Below are 19,451 nucleotides of genomic sequence, written 5' to 3' on the forward strand. Positions count from 1 at the left end.
TTGCAATGATAATAAACAAACATTTGCATAAAGCATATTTGTCCACTCATATGTTGATAAGAGTATTAAAAACTTGAAAAATATTCCTCTAAGGTACATTTAGAACAGATAAAAAATGTGCGATTAACTATGGACATCATGCGATTAATCGCGATTACATATTTTAATCGACTGACAGCCCTAATTATTTCCTAATGACTATGTTTCATTTTGACCCATTTCAACTTTTCTTTGTCTTTGAGAAAAGTCTCCATTTTCTTTTTTAGTAAAGATATATGGGATTTGGAGCAAAGATAAAATAATAAATAACAAAACAGAAGCGATTAGTAAAAGTGAGGTGAAGTTTAAACAGTTATTTTACATTTTTCAACAAAGTATTACCTTATTCACACTTTTGCAGAGGACTGATACCACCTTCATTGATTCATATCAACCCTCTCAACTAACTGGGGACATTTTCATTTCAAGTGAAATGTGTTATTTTACCTAGAAAAAACTAATGTTAATGCTTTAGTTTGAATTGATTTAAACAGATCTATGAGCTGCTATATAGTAGCTTTAGCAAAATCTCTGAATGTACCAATATTATCATTGGTATTTGCAAATGTTGTGGTATGCATCCATGTTTTGCAGAGAAGCCAGTGGTGTAATAATGTGTGTGGTGAGACATTTGGTCTATTCTGGACGTCTTTACGAGGTTTGTCGAGACTCATTTGTAACCGAGCTTGCTGCAGTAACTCAACAAAATGAGGGACATTTAAATTCCCGTCTTTACCAACAACTTTCCCGCAACAACTTAACTTACTTATTTGCGGTCTGGTGGCCAAGAGTTTAAAGTACTAAATCTATGTTCAAAACATGTTCAATTAAAGTAAATTATATCCGTTTTTTAAACTTCCTATCAGTTTCCTTGTGGCCACATTCTCTTCAAGACACTTTCTGTGCTATATTTCTTTTGTTCCTTACTATCATTTCCATCCATTCCACATGAGTGGCTGTTCAATCCATCCCTTCTCTCTTCCTCTCTTCCTCCGTCTTATGCACTCTCTGTCTTTCTCCCTGTTAATCTGTCTGTCTCTATATCACTCCCTCAATGAACTGAAGCTCTCTACCTCCCACAAAGGCAGCACCATATTTCTCCTCTTAAACATCGGAGGGCAACGCACATTGTCTGGAATGCAATGGAACTCGCCTACAATGGAGGTGGATGGCTCAATGTGTGTGCGTGTTGGTGTGTGTATGTGTGTGTGCAAAGTAGGGGTTCCCCCACCCCCCTTTAAGCAGACAAAGACCCCAATTTGTCACCTCATGTACAGCTGTTGACCGGGTGGGTTCGGTTTGTATGTGCGCATATGTTCGAATCCGTGTGTGTGTGTGGGGTTGTGTGAAATCGGGGGGAGGAAAAGCAGGGAGAAAGTGAGGCGGGATCGCCTTTTCTGCACCAATACAACCTCTAAAGGGGGGGCTGGAAGGAGGGGGGGTAGTAAGTAAAAGGGGGTAAATGGTTTTCTGCCTCTTTTCTGTGGGAATGTTTGTGCAAGAGGACAAAGCAGCGGCCACTCCGTTGCTGTGTGTGGGAGAGTGAAAGTGTCGGGGTAAAGGGGATGTATCTGAGGGGTGGTGGCGGTGGGAGGGGGGGGGGGGCGAGTGCACCCAGCTCTCAGGAGAGGGAGGGGTTGGGGCAGGGAAACAGCCTCTCCATCCTCCGTTTACCCAACATCCACTGAGTGTCCATCACTGCTGTCCTTAAAACAGGAGTTTGGGTGTTTTAAATATGGCTTTAAAAAAGACCTGTCATTCATATTCTCTATCTATTTCACTTGGAGAGTGAAGACGTCCATCAAGGCCAATACACTCCGAAATCAAGTTGATTCATCCTTGGCCCATGCTTCACCATTCCACCAAATGTCATGGAAATTGGGCCAGTAGTTTCTTTCTATGTTCCTGCTCAAAGATGAACAAAACCTCCTTGGCGAAGTGAATACCCATCATTGTAAAAACCACTTCACTCATTTTCAGTTTTATAACTTCAATATTTTAGTGTAAGGCAGCTGTACCTGTTTCCAATGGATGTTTAGGATCTTGATAGATTTAACAGCAGATTAGGGCTTTTTCCTCCCCTCCCTTTTGTTCAGATATTTTCAATATGGTTCACACAAGTTCACATGTGTTGGAAATAATTAAAACCACCCTATTCACTTACCCTGAGAGGAAAAAACAGATCTCAAAACATCCTTATACTAGATTGAATTAAACACCAATCCCTTTCTCCCCCCCCATTCACATCCCATCATGCCCCGGGCCTTGCTCATGTTCAGCCATCAGCTCAGCGCCACCCTGCCTGCAGCCCTGCCCGTCCCCTGGCTGGCCCCTCATGTTGTGACTCCTGACAACTTCTCCAATTTGCTCTGCTGTGTGAAGAGGCAGGGAGCACATTGATATCTTCCCACCTACACACACACACACACACACAGTCTCAATCTCTCCCCTGCACAGTTACACACTCCCACATACACAGTCACACTTCTCATTGGTCACACACACTAAAGTCATCAATATCCTCCCATTTATAAATGATCTGGCCCCGGGATAGAGTTTCAAACCTGCTGGGCCCTTCTGCCCCCTGCATGTCACACACACACACACACACACACACACACACACACACACACACACACACACACACACACACACACACACACACACACACACACACACACACACACACACACACACACACACACACACACACACACACACACACACACACACACACACACACAGTCACACTCCTCATTGGTCATTGATTGCCTTCTCAGATTTAACACAGCTCCATCCGTTGTTTGAGCAGCAGTGGGGACCTCTGTCTCTGTCCATGTTCATCCCTCTGAGTGTGTGTGTGTGTGTTTGTGTGTGATTGTGTGTGTTTTCTGCAGTTAAGCACATTTAGCTGCACAGTGAATGAAGGTCAAAGGGCAAGATTACCCCGTTCTGTATGCAATGTTGTTGTTAAATTAGCACCAAAAAGGAAGGAAACCAGAGCGAGAAATACATTCAGAGAGATACTGTATGGTGTATCTGTGTGGATGATATATTTATCGATTCATGACCAACTGCTATTCACAGGTGTATAGCGTTGTATTTGTAGGGCCCTGCAGTCAAAACATGGCCCCAAATACCACACTGAGATCCACATGTCTTGCCTGTTTGTCTTTACTATGATTGTGTGATGGACAAATGACTGTCCGGTGTTTAGGAGTAGTACTAATGCCGCAATTTACAAAAACAATTGTGTGGGAGAGAACTCTCTCCACAGCGAACTTTGGGATTTAGCCTTGCAGACCATTTACATTCACAAAAACCTTTATAACACACTACAGGAAAGGGGAATTCCCAATACGCAGAATGGGGCCACTTTCATTTGAAGCCATCGAAAAAAAAAAAAAACACACATTGTGTTTGATTATACTTGTGAAATGTGCATCATACTCTTCCAATTACTATATCTCTAAAGCAACTTGAGGTGGATTTAAAGTGGGAAACTGGATATTTGGAGGCTAACATTAATCTGGAAATACAATCCGACTGTGGTCATATCGATGGCCTCATGATGCAGGTCATAGTTCACCACAAAATCACTGCAAACATGTGCATAATTACCATAAAGCCACACATTGTTTCCTGAATAGCAAACCCCCTACACACTCTCCTCACACTCCGGTGGGCTGAGTCTCGCTGTGGATTCCTTAAAACCTGATCCTGTCTAAATTTGCAGGCCTTTCCTCATTGATTTCCCCGGGTGAAAATAAGAGGATAGGAAAGCATGTTAGACGTCTCCGGAATCAGAGCCAATCCATTAGCAACGATCAATACAGAGGGGGAGAGAGAGGAAGAGAGGGAGGGAGAGAGGGAGGGAGATTTGAGTGTTGACAAAACCAAATAAATATAGACGCGCAAAGAGAGCAGAAATCAGATTAGTGCTGAGAGAATCTAAGCACAACACTTTTAACCCCTAACCTAACAATCTGTGTTTACACCACAGTAAGGAGGGGAGGGGGGAGATAGAAGTAGGGAGGGAGGGAGGGAGGGAGGTTGCGGTCGCGTGGAGAACGTCTGTTCCCGACTTGAATTTAACAAGGTTTTTCTGTGTTGCTGGATGGCATTAAAAAACTGTACACCCTCACACACACATACACACACTCCCAACACGACACACATTTAACTGTTGACATGCATGCTATTCACATAATTACTGCGGTGCAGAATAATGTGACTTTGGATTTACGGTCATCTTGCGGTGCTGTGAAATAAGTCCTTTTTTCATATAAAGATCATTACATGGTTGCAGAAAAGCTGAATGTGGAAATACACGCTATATGTCGCTTAGTGACGTTTCTGATATTGTCTCTTTCTCTTTTTTTTTTATGTCCTGTTCATCTTCTTTTGGCTTCTTCTCCCAGGTAAGTCCAACTTTTGTGTCTCTTATTTGTCCTGCGATAAAAAAATTACACTTTTGTTATAAATTGGAACGCTTTCCGAGTCAAAGATTAAAAATAAATCACAGACTCAAAGCGGAGCATGCCAGAATGACCCTGACACCCTCTAAATGAACACATATAATGCCCTTTAAATAAAATGGAACACATGGAGATTACACACAGCAGCAAAATTAGGAGAAACTGAACCTATACACGCTATATGCTACGCAATGACTCATGCAATGGACCCCACCCTCTATGTTTCCCTCTCATACACACATCATCATCGCTGTAATCATTATCAATGATATCTTGGCGTTCCCTAAATTGAACATGTGGTCTTTGCATACAGCAGCGTTGTTGTAATGATGCCAGTATGAGAGTATTAGTACAAACTAAGTGTGTGTGAGTGAGAAACACAGAGAAGAATTCAGACAGTCCTTTCTTCTACTCCTTCATTTTGAGGTCCCAAGAAAACACACACACTGATACACACACATATGATCTGGTGCTACGCAGATGGAGGCATAACCTGGCAGAAAATAACTGGCGCTGATTAAATATTTAGTCGTCACTGAAGTGTCACGTTTTGGATGTTTGCTCTACTGCTGCAGCAGTGATGCTTCTCACCAAATAGAAATGATTTGGAAAAATGTTGGCTTGAAATATCTATTCAAATATATGGTTTCTTACAACTCAAATTCTCAGTCTTGGCATTCATTCCTATCGATTATATTAACATCCTACCTCCCAAGTAAATCTCCCTCCCATACTAGCTTTATACAGTACAGTACATGTACAAGCAAACACAGGGGCTGCAGGGGTGTTGACGCTACCACCAGAGCACTTAAATAACTGTTTTTGACATCAGGTGTGAGCAATGGCTAACATTAAAAAAAGAGACAAGTAGAAATACATTTACATTTTTTCTTAAAAATAATAGATTGTTGTTTTTGGAAATATTTCCTTTCCCCCATATTTAGATGAGACAATCTAAAGGACGAACTGCGCATGACGATTAAAAACAGAGGCTAACGGCTAGCTTGGCTCGTGTAAAGTTCCAAAATATGCCTAGCAGAACCTCTAAAATACACTTATTGACAATAAGATCGGTTTGATTGGTAGGCCTAGTGACTTTCCGGGGTTTTGTCAGGAAGTCAAGTGTGTGCCAAGTTGTTTTTAGTCACAGTAGCAACAGAACCCACTGTAACTCCCACATGTTATTTAATTGGCCTTAGAACCATTTGGTAGGTCTATTATCATACAGATGATTGTTCAAGACCCCTTGGCGTCAAATTCTAATGGTCTTAAACACACGTTGTGAGTTCAAACTAATTCACTTGTCATTGTCCTTCCGGTTCAAATGAATACTTTTGTTATATTACTTGAAATAACTCCACCTTACAACTGTTACTTGGTTGTTTTAGGACTGACACCTAAATTGCTCTTGCACATAAAGTCCTTTGCTTTTTTGCAATGTGCACTCAAACACTTAAATACACATGTCCAACAAGCACAAATCTACCCACATGCATCATCACAACTGAACGACCACAGTTGGCAGCTGATTGACTGACAGGTGAATAGCTTCAGTAACAATCGGTGTGTGTGTGTGTGTGTGTGTGTGTGTGTGTGTGTGTGTGTGTGTGCGTGTGCGTGTGCGTGTGCGTGTGCGTGTGCGTGTGTGCGTATGTCAAGCATAAATACCCTTTCTGGAACAGGAGAGGTTTGTACAAGTGTCTGGGGTTGACTTTGTTACACACACTCAAACGCTCTCAAACACTCTGAAAATAGATGGCCATTTTTCCCCCTCTGGAAGATAATCGCATTCAAGCGATCGTTATGCACTACCATGTAGTTCCCGTCAAACAGTTATATTGAAGAGTGAAGAGGCGTTCTCCTCAGCTCTGACTTTGATAGATGGTTCCCGATTTAAACGCGAAAACACTGATGTCATTACCTATAGATTTGTATTCAATCATCGTCGTGTATTCAATCCGTCACTCCCTTTCTTTTTTTGCTTATCCGTACCCTCGAAAAGTTGATTTGTACACAGAATATTATTTTCAGTTGAATTAGATGCCTCATTGCACTTGGACTTCCATCGAGCTGCCAGAGTGTGTTTGTGACATCGCTTGCCGGCAACTCAAAGCATTCAGGAGAGAAAACACAGGGAGGAAGAAGAGTATCATTTCTGCATCTCTGTCTAGACTTTCTATTTGAATGTCTGTCTTTCTCCGTCTCCAACTCCCCCCCTCCTTACTATAACAAGCTAACAAAGACATAACGTAATTTCATCTGAGGCTCAACTCAAAGTTAACTACATGTATGGTCTTAACAGTGCGGCCTCTCTAAATGTCCTCCTTTCCTTTATGGTGTATTGAGTGAAAGATAATAGCCGGTTTGGCCATGAAGACACTTTGCTTTGTTGTCTTTCTCCATGTATCCTAATGGCTGATGATTACCCCGCAATGACTGTGTCTGTGTGTCAAACAGAGGAGGGTGCACGACTGTCTGTCCATGTGAATATGTGCCTGTGCACGAGTGTGTGCGCCAGCGTGCTTCCATCGTGTAGGCGAAGTGTCAATGATAGAAACATGCTATCGGCAGCTGTGGAGTGTCAGGCTTTTATTTCTTCTCTGCATTGGCTAATTGTCACATGAGCTGTTAGGGCAGAGAGACTCCGATAACTTATATAAACACACAGATGAATAGACACTACATTGACTATGCATGCTCAAAAACTTGTATAACTTGTATAGAATAGTGTAGAAATGAATGGAGGAATTGTATAAATAAAAACACAGCCCCACAATACCCCATAGGGACATTTGACATTAAAGTCATTTTACATTGCCTTCCAAATGCATATGAGCATTTTTTAGAAATGGCGCCCATGTTAGAATGATTGTTTAAAATTAAGGACGGATCAGAGTCTTAGGTTTAGGGTTACGTCTGTAAAAAACAGCACTGATTGTTGGTAGGAAACAGGATGCAAGAGTGATCTAGAATGACATTTTCTGATCTAAAATAAACATGTAACTTATCATGTTTTGGTGGTCTGATATGACACACTGTTGCCCTTCTCGGAAGGATAGTTGAGTGTTTTTTGGGCTATCTTGGTCTTAATTAAAGGAGAGATAAAGGAATGGAATGTACCTAAAGGAATAAAAGTGTAAGCGACAGCAGCGTAAAGAGACGTAGAGGTGGACAGGGGTGTAGAGGAGGTAAAAGCTATTAATGTTGGCTAATGATTGGGCCTGGTAATAGTTATCAGTGTTTTAGGGTGAATATTATGGCCATGTAACGAAGGCCTTGATGACTTTATTAGCCTCTTCAAGTCGTTCGGCTAACGCTTATCAATGTGACCCCCTCCTGAGATCCCTTTACCTCTTTCCCTCAAAACCCTCCACCATCATCACCTCCACCTTCTCCTCCCTCTCCCTTCTGGTCTCCCCCTCTCCTCTCCCACAACATAACCCTCCTCCCCCCTATTTCTCGCTGCGCCCCGTGATGATGAAATCAAATTAGGTGGACTGGATGGGCCTAAATCACGGCTTGCGTTGCGGGCCATGACATAAAGAATGGCCACGACGAGGTTACCTAGAGTTCACGGCAGATAATGAAAGAGACAGGGAGGTAATAGCATGACGGAGTGGTGGGGTTCAGTATACTGGGGGTGGAGGGAATGGGGGTTAATACGAGGGGAGGGGTGGAGGTTCATTTGGAGGGTACCTGCCTATATGACCACTCCATCTGGTGAGGGACACTCATTCACCTCTCACGTCGTCTTCTCCTTTCTCCACCTTTTCTTTCCTCTTCTTAAGTCTCTCTCTGGCCTCTCCTTCATCCTATACCTCCATCTCTTTCTCACCTCTCTTTTCTCATCCGTCTATCTCTCTTTCACGTCTCTGTCTTGATAGTGATAAAGGTTTCACACTCAATTAAGTAAAGTATCACCTGAAAGGGAGTCTAGCTGGCTCTATCAGGAGAAATGCACTAAGTACTTCAGTGATGGTTAGCCACTTCCATAATGACATGTCTCTTTCAGCTGTATTTCTTGGAAAAAACCTCTAATGTCAACTTTTGTCATTTGGCTTGCTATAATTGACAACTGACATTGCCCCTCCCCTCTACACCTGTAAAAGCACACTTAACGTTCCGAAGTATGTGAACACCCACGATGTTGCCTTTTGGGCCTGGCACAATTCATCCCAATGGTGTTGGACGGAGATGAAATTCCAAACTTCTACCACACCAAATTGAAACAAAGCCATTGCCAAGTAATGGGCCTTCAACTAACCATTGACACACCAAGGTGTTCACATTTTTGGCACATTATCCCAAAGAAAAAAAACACAGCCCAGACCAAACTCAATATATAGAGATATATATTTGAAAAAGCTCAAAAACAGGTTTTCTGTAGGATTTTCTATCAATTATTACTTCATATTTGGGTTTATCCCTTTCTTTTTCTAGGTTTATTGCACACTGTTGAATGATATGAATTGTACCAGTAGTTTTAATCAGAAAACTGGCAGAAGCTGATCATTGAACTTTATCAGAGTTGTGTAACTAACAGATTGGCTCATATCCAAATCGAATGATTCTTTCTAGTGTTGGCCCTTTTTTTGATTAGTTAAACATTACATGTGGACATAGTAAGATGTTAATAACCCCCACATTCAGTAATAAAAATACACCATCATTCAAATTTGACTCAGTCGATACGTGTTGTCATTATTAAACGTTGTTTCCAAATTCTAATCATACATCTAATTGAAAGCTTAAAGTGTACTGAATACATTTGGCATTCACTCCCATTGTATAATCTTGTCAGTTACAAAAACAAAACGCTCAAATGTTCCTCCAGAGTATTTACCAGATGGTGGCTTGCAGGTGTGTAAGTGTGTATGTGTGTGTTCTTGTGTGCCATGGTAATTCTAACCTAACAAGACACCTGTCGCTGTTTACAGTCTGTTCCGCTGTTGTTTTTTCCTCTCATTACCGAATACCATCACACATGGAGTATCCTGTTCTCTCACACACATGCTCACACAAACAAAACATGCCAGCAGTTAGTCTGCTCCGACACAACAACATGGACTGACCCTTGACCTTTTTGGGAAGAGATCATTTGCTTCCTGTTGCTCCCTAAATGAGGCAGGTAGGTGGGATCATTGGGGGTCACGGTGGATTTGTTGGCCTGCTTCCAAATTGCACTCCTCATTAGTGGAACCGCTAACGTGTAGCTTCTTCTCACTAGAAATGGTGCCAGCAGCGTTGATTTGCGGCTACATCTTTGAGGATTATTGTACAACAACACAGGATTCGTAGTCAAAACCAAAAAGGCTAACTTTATTACATCTATCAAACCATGGTAACGGCAGACCATACCAGATACATCCGTCAAAGTTCTTACATTTGACAAAAAAAGCCCTTCATACAATATTCACAGGCAATTATGAATATTATTCCTAACACTCCATTCTGTAAATGCCTTTACTTTTACTACAGCTGAAATGTCAGCTTAGAACATGTTTTTGAAACATTAGCTTGAAAAAGTGTAAATGCTAGGATATGATATGGGTACCTCATTTAAACCCCAAAATAAAACAAAAATGTAAATTAAAGACGTGATTGCTCAAATATAATACGCACATGAGAACATTTAGAAAACGTTCCATGAAAACATGTCTTGGATTTTTTAATTCATGTTGCAATGCCTTACCGTCTGACCTGTGCATTTTGTGGATGTCGTGTTGAAACCTAAAGGTGTTCCCCTCACCCTCTAGCTCACTCAGTGACCTTGAGACCACCTTGTCTTCCATTCACCAAACTGGGCTTTAATTCAGTAGGCTGGGGCGACCAAACGGAAATAAAAAGCCCATTATGTGTTGCCTGCGGCGGGGGCTTGTTGACTGGGTTTTATTACAGCGGGGGATGTGAGCGCTTGATGCCTTCATTTAGGGCCCTGAGCACCCGGCGTTGACAGCACCGTGACGGTACTGGCCCCTGTGGCACCGCAAAAAAATAGACAGAAAGAGACACACTCTGTCTCTGTGTGTGTTTGTACAACTGCGTCTGTGTCCTGGCTGTCTGTAGTCCAGGCTGGCATGGTGAGGCTTGATCGTAAAGTTGACAGCTAGACATATGTATGGATCCCCATTAAAGTTTTACTACTAATCACTATGTATGACATGCCTGGCTACTAGCTGGCTGACAATTCAAACACACCGACACACACACATGCAAACTGTACCATATTCAAACACAAAAATATGCACATGGATACACATGCACTTACTTCTGAGTATTACAGTTATAGCATTCCCTTTGTTTGTCAGTAATTCAACCAATAACTAACTGACTTGGACTTTGCTGCCTACTCTGTGTCGTTACTGTATTGTAAATGGCACCATAAAATGAGTTAAAGTTATAAGTGGTATGATTTGTTCACTTAACCTATTACTGATAAATTAGCATTACCAAAGTCTGCAGTATCAACATCATGTTGCAACATCATTGAAATAATAAAGTTATGTAGTGGTTATGTACAGTGCAACATGCTAGTCCATGTAGGTTCACGTTCTACCATATCTCTTTGCTTTATGTGTTGCCTTTCTCACACGGTGGATCCAGGTAAAGTTCATCAAGGGGTTGGCAGACTCATAAAAGTCTATGTTGCGTATCTTAAGACCCTTCAACGTTATGTTATAATGTTATCAGCTGAAGTGTCAGAAGGAAGAAAAGAGGGGGGGGGGGCGAAAATGATTGAATGTGTGGATTGTCAGGTTCCTTCTGCTGAGATCCTTCAGTGACCTCTTAACAGAGGACACCTTAGGGTAGGTAGGTAGTCCCTCATAGATAAAAGCAATCTCTGTGTGTGTATGTACATGTTCTGATTGGGAGGTTTGGGGGGCAGATGATAAGATGTGCCCTTCCATCGTGTAGGCATCGTGTGGGTGGGAAGGGCTGCTAAAGGGGGGTGACATTTATTCATGTGAGAAATGTGACGGATTATTACCTTGGATTTTTTGCCTGTCAGCAGGATTACGTACAACCTACTGGCCCAGTTTTTAGGTACGTTGTGAAAGGGTATGACAGAAACCATTATATTTTGGAGCAAATCCAAATAACGTAGCATTATCTTACGCTTTGTTTACGGGCATGGCTTATATCGTGGATATAACACTGCACTTTCTCAGTGCCGTTCTGACTTCTGTTAAGAACATTTGTAACAAAATGTAGACTTATAGTTGTTGCCTTGTGTTCAAATATTAGTTTGCATGCCTTGCCATCAGAACAATCCTCAAAAACTCAATCTTCCTCTATCTTCCTTCCATCCTTTTCTGGCCACTTCCCTTCTACCATTATTTCCTGTCTCCTTAGTCTCAGGTGGAGCTGTATGACTCAAGGAAGGCCAAAGAGTTACTCTCCATGTGCCCCGTGTTGTGGGGGTTATTTAAACTAATGTGACAGCGGCCTCCCATATGCTTCCTTAATGCCCTTGTTACTTGTGTGTGTGTGACAGGCAGCGTGTGTCAAACGTGTGTGTTTGTGTGCGCCGTGGAGTAAATAAACACATCGTTGGGGAGGTCACGGAGGCAAAGGTGAAATGGCGGTTGCAATCGATACCCCCAGGGTGTGTGTGTGTGTGTGTGTGTGTGTGTGTGTGTGTGTGTGTGTGTGTGTGTGTGTGTGTGTGTGTGTGTGTGTGTGTGTGTGTGTGTGTGTGTGTGTGGTGTGTGTGTGTGTGTGTGTGTGTGTGTGTGTGTGTGTGTGTGTGTGTGTGTGTGTGTGTGTGTGTGTGTGTGTGTGTGTGTGTGTGTGTGTGTGTGTGTGTGTGTGTGTGTGTGTGTGTGTGTGTGTGTGTGTGTGTGTGTGTGTGTGTGGGCAGGTGTAAGCACCCCTCCTCCCTTAGCCTCTCCCTTGCTAACTCTGTTACCCCACTTGTTAGCCAGTGAACGGTGACCCCACACACTCTCTCACACACACACACACACACACACACACACACACACACACACACATACATAAAGCTGATAGAAGCACCTGACTAATGGGCTGTAATGAGAGGCGACCGGAGAGGGGAAGCTTCTTTAACGGCTCGCCCAGGGGACTTGGGACTGTGTGTGTGTGTGTGTGTGCGCCTGTGTGTGCATGTTCATAGGCCATTTGGTTTGCGTGCAGGTCTGCATGTGTGTGTATAGGTGCACCACGGGTGACCCTGTTACAGCACCAAGGTGTCTGTCCTAATGTCATTAGCTGAGGGCAGTGTGAGGTCAGGCTGCTGTACCTGCAGCATCCTTCCTGTAGAACCCAGAGGGCAAATTAGAGAGGCATCTTCCTTGTTATCACAAATTATTACCCGCATTTCCTTGAGTTAACTATAGATTTTAAGGCAGAACAATTTAGCTCTAGCCAATCTCCCTGGGTCGAATACGAGAGGGGGACCTATTGAAGAATTGGGCTTCTTTGTATGTTCAGTTGAACGAATGAAGGCCTCATTCTTTTCGATAATCATTTGTTTTATATCACTCCCATTTTTGTATAGCTTAAATTGGCAGTTGTCTTATTCCTTGTTATAGTATATGTGTTCCAAGGCCAAAGCTATTCATTAAATATCAGCAAAAAAAGCTGGAACAAATATGTTTGGTTTACAAAATGAATGCATGTGGGCCTTTTAACTTGTAGTTATCCCAGACAGAACAACACGGATGCAACTCTTCCATATATCAATTCCTGTCCTCAAATAGTAACCACTGCCTGTCTGTCAGTGTAATGCCCCAAGATTAGATCACCTACAGTATGTGTTGCTAGACATGACCACCAATCCTGGCTCTTTCCCTCCCTGTCCGTCACCCTCTCTGAGTCGATAAGCCCCTATTCTCCTCTTTTCGCTGATATGATCGGTGTCTTCAGAAGCACTCAGGCCACTTTTACACCAACCGCTAACTAGTGTTCCAGGCAGCTCGCGGCTATCAGGCAACATCACGCGAGCCTGTCTGCCTACGTAAGTGTGCGGCAGCGTGTGTGCTTTTGTGCGTGACTCTTCTCGTCCATCTAGCTGTCGGCATCTATCGACCAGGGGCCATCATGTGTGTTTTGGCCCGAGCGAGGCCACAGATGCTGCAGGGCTATTAGGTGCCCATTGTTTGTTTTGAATGGCGACGGAAACAAAATTGGTCTCATTCTGATCTTATTGTGGGTAACCCTACCTCCCTCTGTGGCCAGGGGAGGCAAAAACCAATCCTAATTCACTTACCCCACCCCAGCATTGGCTTTTCTAATGCTTTTTCAGGGATGAAAATATGGCGACATGCAATAAGTGTCAACAGTACGGCGGTCTTAAAAGCACAAGTGGAGACAAATAGATTGACTGATACATAGAGGTGAGGATGGTTAAAAAAAAATCTCTTTATTTCTCCTTCTATAACTGTTACTGTCCAATTTTCTTTACTTTCTTGCACTTTGTGTATCACCATTCTTTCCAGCAGCCCCTCTTTCCTTTCCTTTCCTTTCCTTTCCTCCTTACTAACCTTGTTGCTCCCTGCCTCCCATGCACAGTGGCTCCAGCCAGAGCATTAGTGAGGCATTGTGATTGGCTTGTAATTTATGGAGTCCATAAGTGGGCCAGATTGATAGGGCTGTTTAAGGGGAACACACCGAGACGCCACTTTATTTAATACATAGAGACAGACCCTGAAGCTATAGGTTTAACCTCAGTCAGCGTGACAGACACGCATGTATAGACATAAGTGTACTGTGCATTCACAGATATAGCTGTACACACGTTTCATTTCCTATTAAAGGATATGTTCATCCAAATTACAAAGATGTTATTTTTATTGAATTAAAATGATTGTTTTGTTTTGTTGGGAATTAGGTGAACTGGCATTCAAATTCAGATATCCTTGTTATTGGTCAATAGTGGATGCATGGTTTCGACAAAGACATGGTGCATGGTGGACATGGTGCATTTGAATTTGAGGGACAGTAACCATGTTGAGTTTCATAATCCCTTACTAAAGACCATCTTGCAATGGCATTAAACCTGCGAAATGTGGTCAGGTGCTGAAAGTGGTTGGTTTCATTGGTCCCTTCCCCTCTTCCTCCCCCTACCAGCTCCCTTTCTTGAACCCACACCCATCTTCAAACCCAACCTTCATTTTGATCTCAACTAAAACAAATGTAATGTTTCATTCTATATCTTTCACGGTTTTCGAAGCTATAGCCGTCACAAAATGTACCGACTGACATCCCTGGTATAGTACTCCTCGTCCTTACAACATATCTTGTTACCGTTGACACACACTCAAACTAAGATATTATCATACGCTTTTATTCCTTGCAGTCTGTAGTAGTGTTTGCTTGTAACACAAATCAGGTCTTGTCTGCCAAGTCTGGTCCTCCCTGTCAGAGTGAGCCCTCCACTCTTAACCCAGCCGCACGCAGCCAATCCTCACAGGCCAAAGCTCTGGAGAGAAAGACGATCTGCCCACAGCGGACAACCCTGCCCTCTCATCTGCCCTTCACACAAACACACACTCACGCACACACACATACGCAGACTTGCCCTCTCCTCTGCCCCCTACACACCCGCTGTAATGATGTCTGTTGACCTCTGACACAAAGGCTGCCCTGGCAGATTAGTTTACAAGTGGCCTAGGGACTCGGGGTTTCAAATCTTAACCCCTACAGTCTTCTGCATTGATTATAAATACTTTTTTTTTTTTGTGTGTGTGTGGTCATGCCACCATTGTCACAAAAGACTCTGTGTTGAATACCAATGTATCCACGTAAATACAAATTTCAGCTAAGAAAGTTAAGAATTACTGGAAACCATATATACCCTAACTTTTTTTTAGGAACGTATATGCATATGTTGTCATATAAACAATACAAACCTTTATGAAACAAAGAAATATGATTTTTACCTATCAGATCAAAATAGCAAAAATAATGTACAAAAAACATTTTTATATCAAAGATTAATTACTTGATATTTTGGAGCTGCATCTCATGCTGTTTTTAACAACGGTAGCTCTGTTGTGATGTGACATGACCATGACATCTGAGCAAACTTTATCAGCTGATGAAGACCAGTGGATACGGTTGAAAGCTCCAGGAAAAGCTGGATTAAAGGGGATCCAATACTGACTTACATAATATAAAGAAGCTCATATATACACACACAGACTCTTTCACAACAAACACAAGTACCACCAATCCCTAAATGCATACTCTGTCACCTCTTGATATATGCACGCATTCAAACAAACACACACGCACTCACACACACTCACACACTCACACACACACACACACACACACACAGACATACACGTCAGCGATGATAAGTGGCAAGTGAGTAATAGCCTAGCTGTCTGGCAGCCAGCTGCTGGGCCTACTGTTTACATGCCAACTGATTACCCTAATTTTAAATGCATGCATGGCAGCTAGGCTGATAAATAGTCACCCCCCCCCCTCCACCACCTTCTATTTCCTTATTGTCAACCACTGCAGGCTAGTCAGCCAGTCGGACCCATAATACCTTTTTGATTATTCAATAAATAACCCATAATTTGACATTGATTGGGGCCGTGAATGGGCTTTGTGGGAAGAGGAAGGATGGGTAAGATGGTTGAGATGGTTGGATAGATGGGAGGGTATCGACCAGTGGTGGTCAGTGCTTCGATGACCACTGGTGGTTGGGGTCATTACTTTGCGCAAATACACACACACACACACACACACACACACACACACAGATACGTTTATAGGAGCACCCACCTCTCCTCTGATGTGATTAGGGTAAGGGTCATTAGTTCAGCCTCATTGCTTATTGTCCAAACAAAGATGCCCTAAGACTAATGGAGGCTACTTAATAATTTGGGTGACAGATGAGCAAAAAGGAGGAATTGCAGAGGGAGTTTTCATAAACATTTTCCTCTGCCTGGTGTCTCCTTTTTTATTAAATGAACCCATCATAGGTCACATCTGCAAATATCTGTAGAATGTCTTAATCCACGTTTAAATAATATGTCAGTCAGGTATAAATCTTAAACTCTGATGAGAAAGCAAATGGTCAAAATGTCCCCAATGCCTCAATCAACCAAAAGCGAACCCTATAGCTTAAAATGATTTTAACCAGCAGTATTTGGTCACATTTGTTGGCCTTAGGCCCATTAGGTTAACCACCTTGATGAACATTGATTGCTAATTCTTATCTCTGCTTCCGGCAATATGACCTCACTTCATTGCTTAAAAAAATGTGCCAATGTATCTCTGCCCCAAATTATCCCCATTGCTTTTGGTGAGAGCTTCACCGTGACATGGTTAGTATGGACCGTATTGAAACCTGTCCCCAAATGGATTATTCCTTTCGCCTAAGTAGGATGGATTTTATGGTGCTTGCCTGATCACTATCTGAAACCCACTAATCGTTTGCATGTGTGTATGTGTGTGTATGTGTAAACCCTGCTGCCTTGATGTTGCCATTGAAGTGTCCCTGGCGTTGTACTTATTGGAGTTCCCTGATGTTAGATATTGGGATATTGATCTTGGAGAATGTTTAGCTTTCATTCTTCTCTGGTTTCATTTATATGCTCACACAGCTGACGCCCGCTTCACACAGCAGTACAAGCTGCAGATGTGGCAGTACATGAGGGACCTAGATCAAATCAAACTCTCGATCAATGGCGGAGAAGAAAAGAAATGTGAGTAAAAGATTTGGGTTTCAGAGGGGTTTTACACACAACGTCTTGCATATCTTATGGGAGATTGGAGCTAAACAGCAATCAATTGTGTTAGAACACTTTAGAAATGGACACATGTAATTGTATCACATTCTGTTTATTTCATTTTAAATTATAATTAAGGTAGGGGGCACACTTTTTGAAGAAATAGATCCAGGTCAGAATGTTTAATGGGTTAAGTGACAACACATAATTTTACTGAGAAAATATATTTAACTAAAGTTTTTATCTTTTTTTTGGCAAAGAATCCACCTGCATCATTGTGTTTTACCCCACTCCTTAAAACCTACACTACAGTTTGGTTTGATTCTGCACACACTGTGTTCAATTGGCTGCATACGTTGACACCACAGCTCAGGACACACACAAACTCAAGTGTCTCCAGAACAGAGTCATGCAGTCATCACCACTTAAAAGGCAGTTAATGACTTCAAAAGGGAAAATGGCGAACAGCAGCCCTCCACGTTTCAGAGACACCGGCTGAATCAGTCCACTTTAACAACAGTTGCATTACAGCGCGATGTCGGTTTCCTATTAAATACTTTCTCCCAATTGCCCATTATACCCCGCTATAAAACCACTGCAGACTGCATCGGAGGGCTGTTTTATCCCCCCCCCCCCCACACTCCACCACTCCTTTTGTTTCGGAAAACATGTTTCAACTAAATGCAACTAAGAGTGCTTTGAGAGAAGGAGAGTAAGGAGGGGAGGGGAAAGAAAAGGTAATTTAATGAAGTGAAACGTTTGATGTTGTAAATAAAAAGCAGACTGGTCGTGGGTGAGAGGCCGGGGCTAATGGACTTTGTTGGATGGTAGGTGTGGAGCTGCTGATATTTAAAAAGCCTAAATAAAAAAAGTGAACTTCTCAGAAACGATGCCAAGAAAACCCCCAGCCCCCGTTGCTGGATCCCTCGCCTGGGGCATACACATCACCGGTGGGGCTTATTAAGCAATTACAGCAAGGTAAAAAGCACCGCCAACCCCCTCATCTAAGTGTGTGGGTGTGTAATTATGTGTGTTTGTATCCATGTATGTGTGTGTATCTAGGGTACCTTTAAACTCTTATACTGTAGTTCAAATTTCAGACCACAATGGTCAGAGGACTGTAGAACAGAAGCCTGAAAAAGATACAGAAGGAAAGGGGAAGACAAAAAAGAGAGGAGTAGAGGAGATAATGGGGAGTGACAAGAATGGAAATAAGCAGAGAGAATAATAAAAGAAAAACCCATACAAGTTAAGAAGTTAAAAGGAAAAAGGGGCAGGAGAGAGCAAAGCAAAGAAATGAGAACAGAAGATTATGAAGGTTAAACAATGGCAGTGGTCATTACGCTTCACTTTCAATGAGAAGGAGGAGAGAAATCACCCCCCCATTTATAATTCATATCCTCAATTACCACTAATAAAGTGGCATGAATGGGGCCAGCCCAGGGAATGGTGCAGGCACAATTACATGTAGTATAGCCTGGCATTAACATTTTCTATTTGAACATTTTTCAGCCTCAATTTCTCTTGGACTTAATAAGAACGATGATCCCTCCTTGACTTTTTCATGAAATTATTGTATGGTTATAATATTCCAATCTATTAGCCCCCACCTTCCCCCTTTCTCTATAATGTATTCTACCATTTAATAGCCTGACCTGGCTGGATAGAGAGGTGGGAAGCGAGAGAGGAAAAGGGAGAACATGACTTTGATGAGAGGAGTGGGTCTTGTCGTTTTGACCCCACAGGGGGTGAGACAAAGGTCTGATATATCCCATACAGCGTTTGAATTGAGGTCTCTCATGAGGCCGTGCCTATCATCGGAAAAGGTTTCTGTGGCTAGCTGAGTTTTTTTTCTTTTTACCATCCTGCAGGAACCACTGCAGCGCGAATTTTAAATCTTACCATGTAGCAACTGCAAGCAACTCAGTTGGCTTATTTTGCTATTAAACTATGGTGACTCTGGTATTATAGCAATGACCTATCATACGATTACATTTGGATTGCAAAATGGGATACACAAAATACTATACAACATGACCATGCAGACATTCACTGGTAAAATGCATTGTAAAATTAAAGTCCATCTTGAGACTTAAACAGGACAGTCATTTGCAAATTGCCGTAATTGTTTAATACAAAAGAGCAAAGCTTTTATTTCTTCTACATTGTTATCTAAAATGTACGTATTTCGTTTGTTAGTATTAATTACTTAAGGGTTCGTATCAGG

At 42.2% G+C, this 19,451-nt stretch overlaps 1 protein-coding gene across 4 annotated transcripts in view; it reads left to right on the top strand.

Moving 5' to 3' along the window:
• rnf220a (ring finger protein 220a) overlaps window positions 1-19,451 on the top strand; it is a 163,932-nt gene that overhangs the window by 70,232 nt on the left and 74,249 nt on the right. For 2 of the 4 annotated variants that reach the window (XM_034137795.1, XM_034137794.1), the window contains exon 3: window positions 17,099-17,200. The exons of the other annotated variants lie outside the window; for them this stretch is intronic. In XM_034137795.1, the coding sequence (XP_033993686.1) occupies window positions 17,099-17,200 (102 nt within the window). The remainder of the gene's footprint in view (window positions 1-17,098; window positions 17,201-19,451) is intronic. 4 annotated transcript variants of the gene reach the window in all.

Source organism: Trematomus bernacchii, unplaced genomic scaffold, assembly GCF_902827165.1.
Source record: "Trematomus bernacchii unplaced genomic scaffold, fTreBer1.1, whole genome shotgun sequence".
In the NCBI taxonomy this organism is placed as follows: Eukaryota; Metazoa; Chordata; class Actinopteri; order Perciformes; family Nototheniidae; genus Trematomus; species Trematomus bernacchii.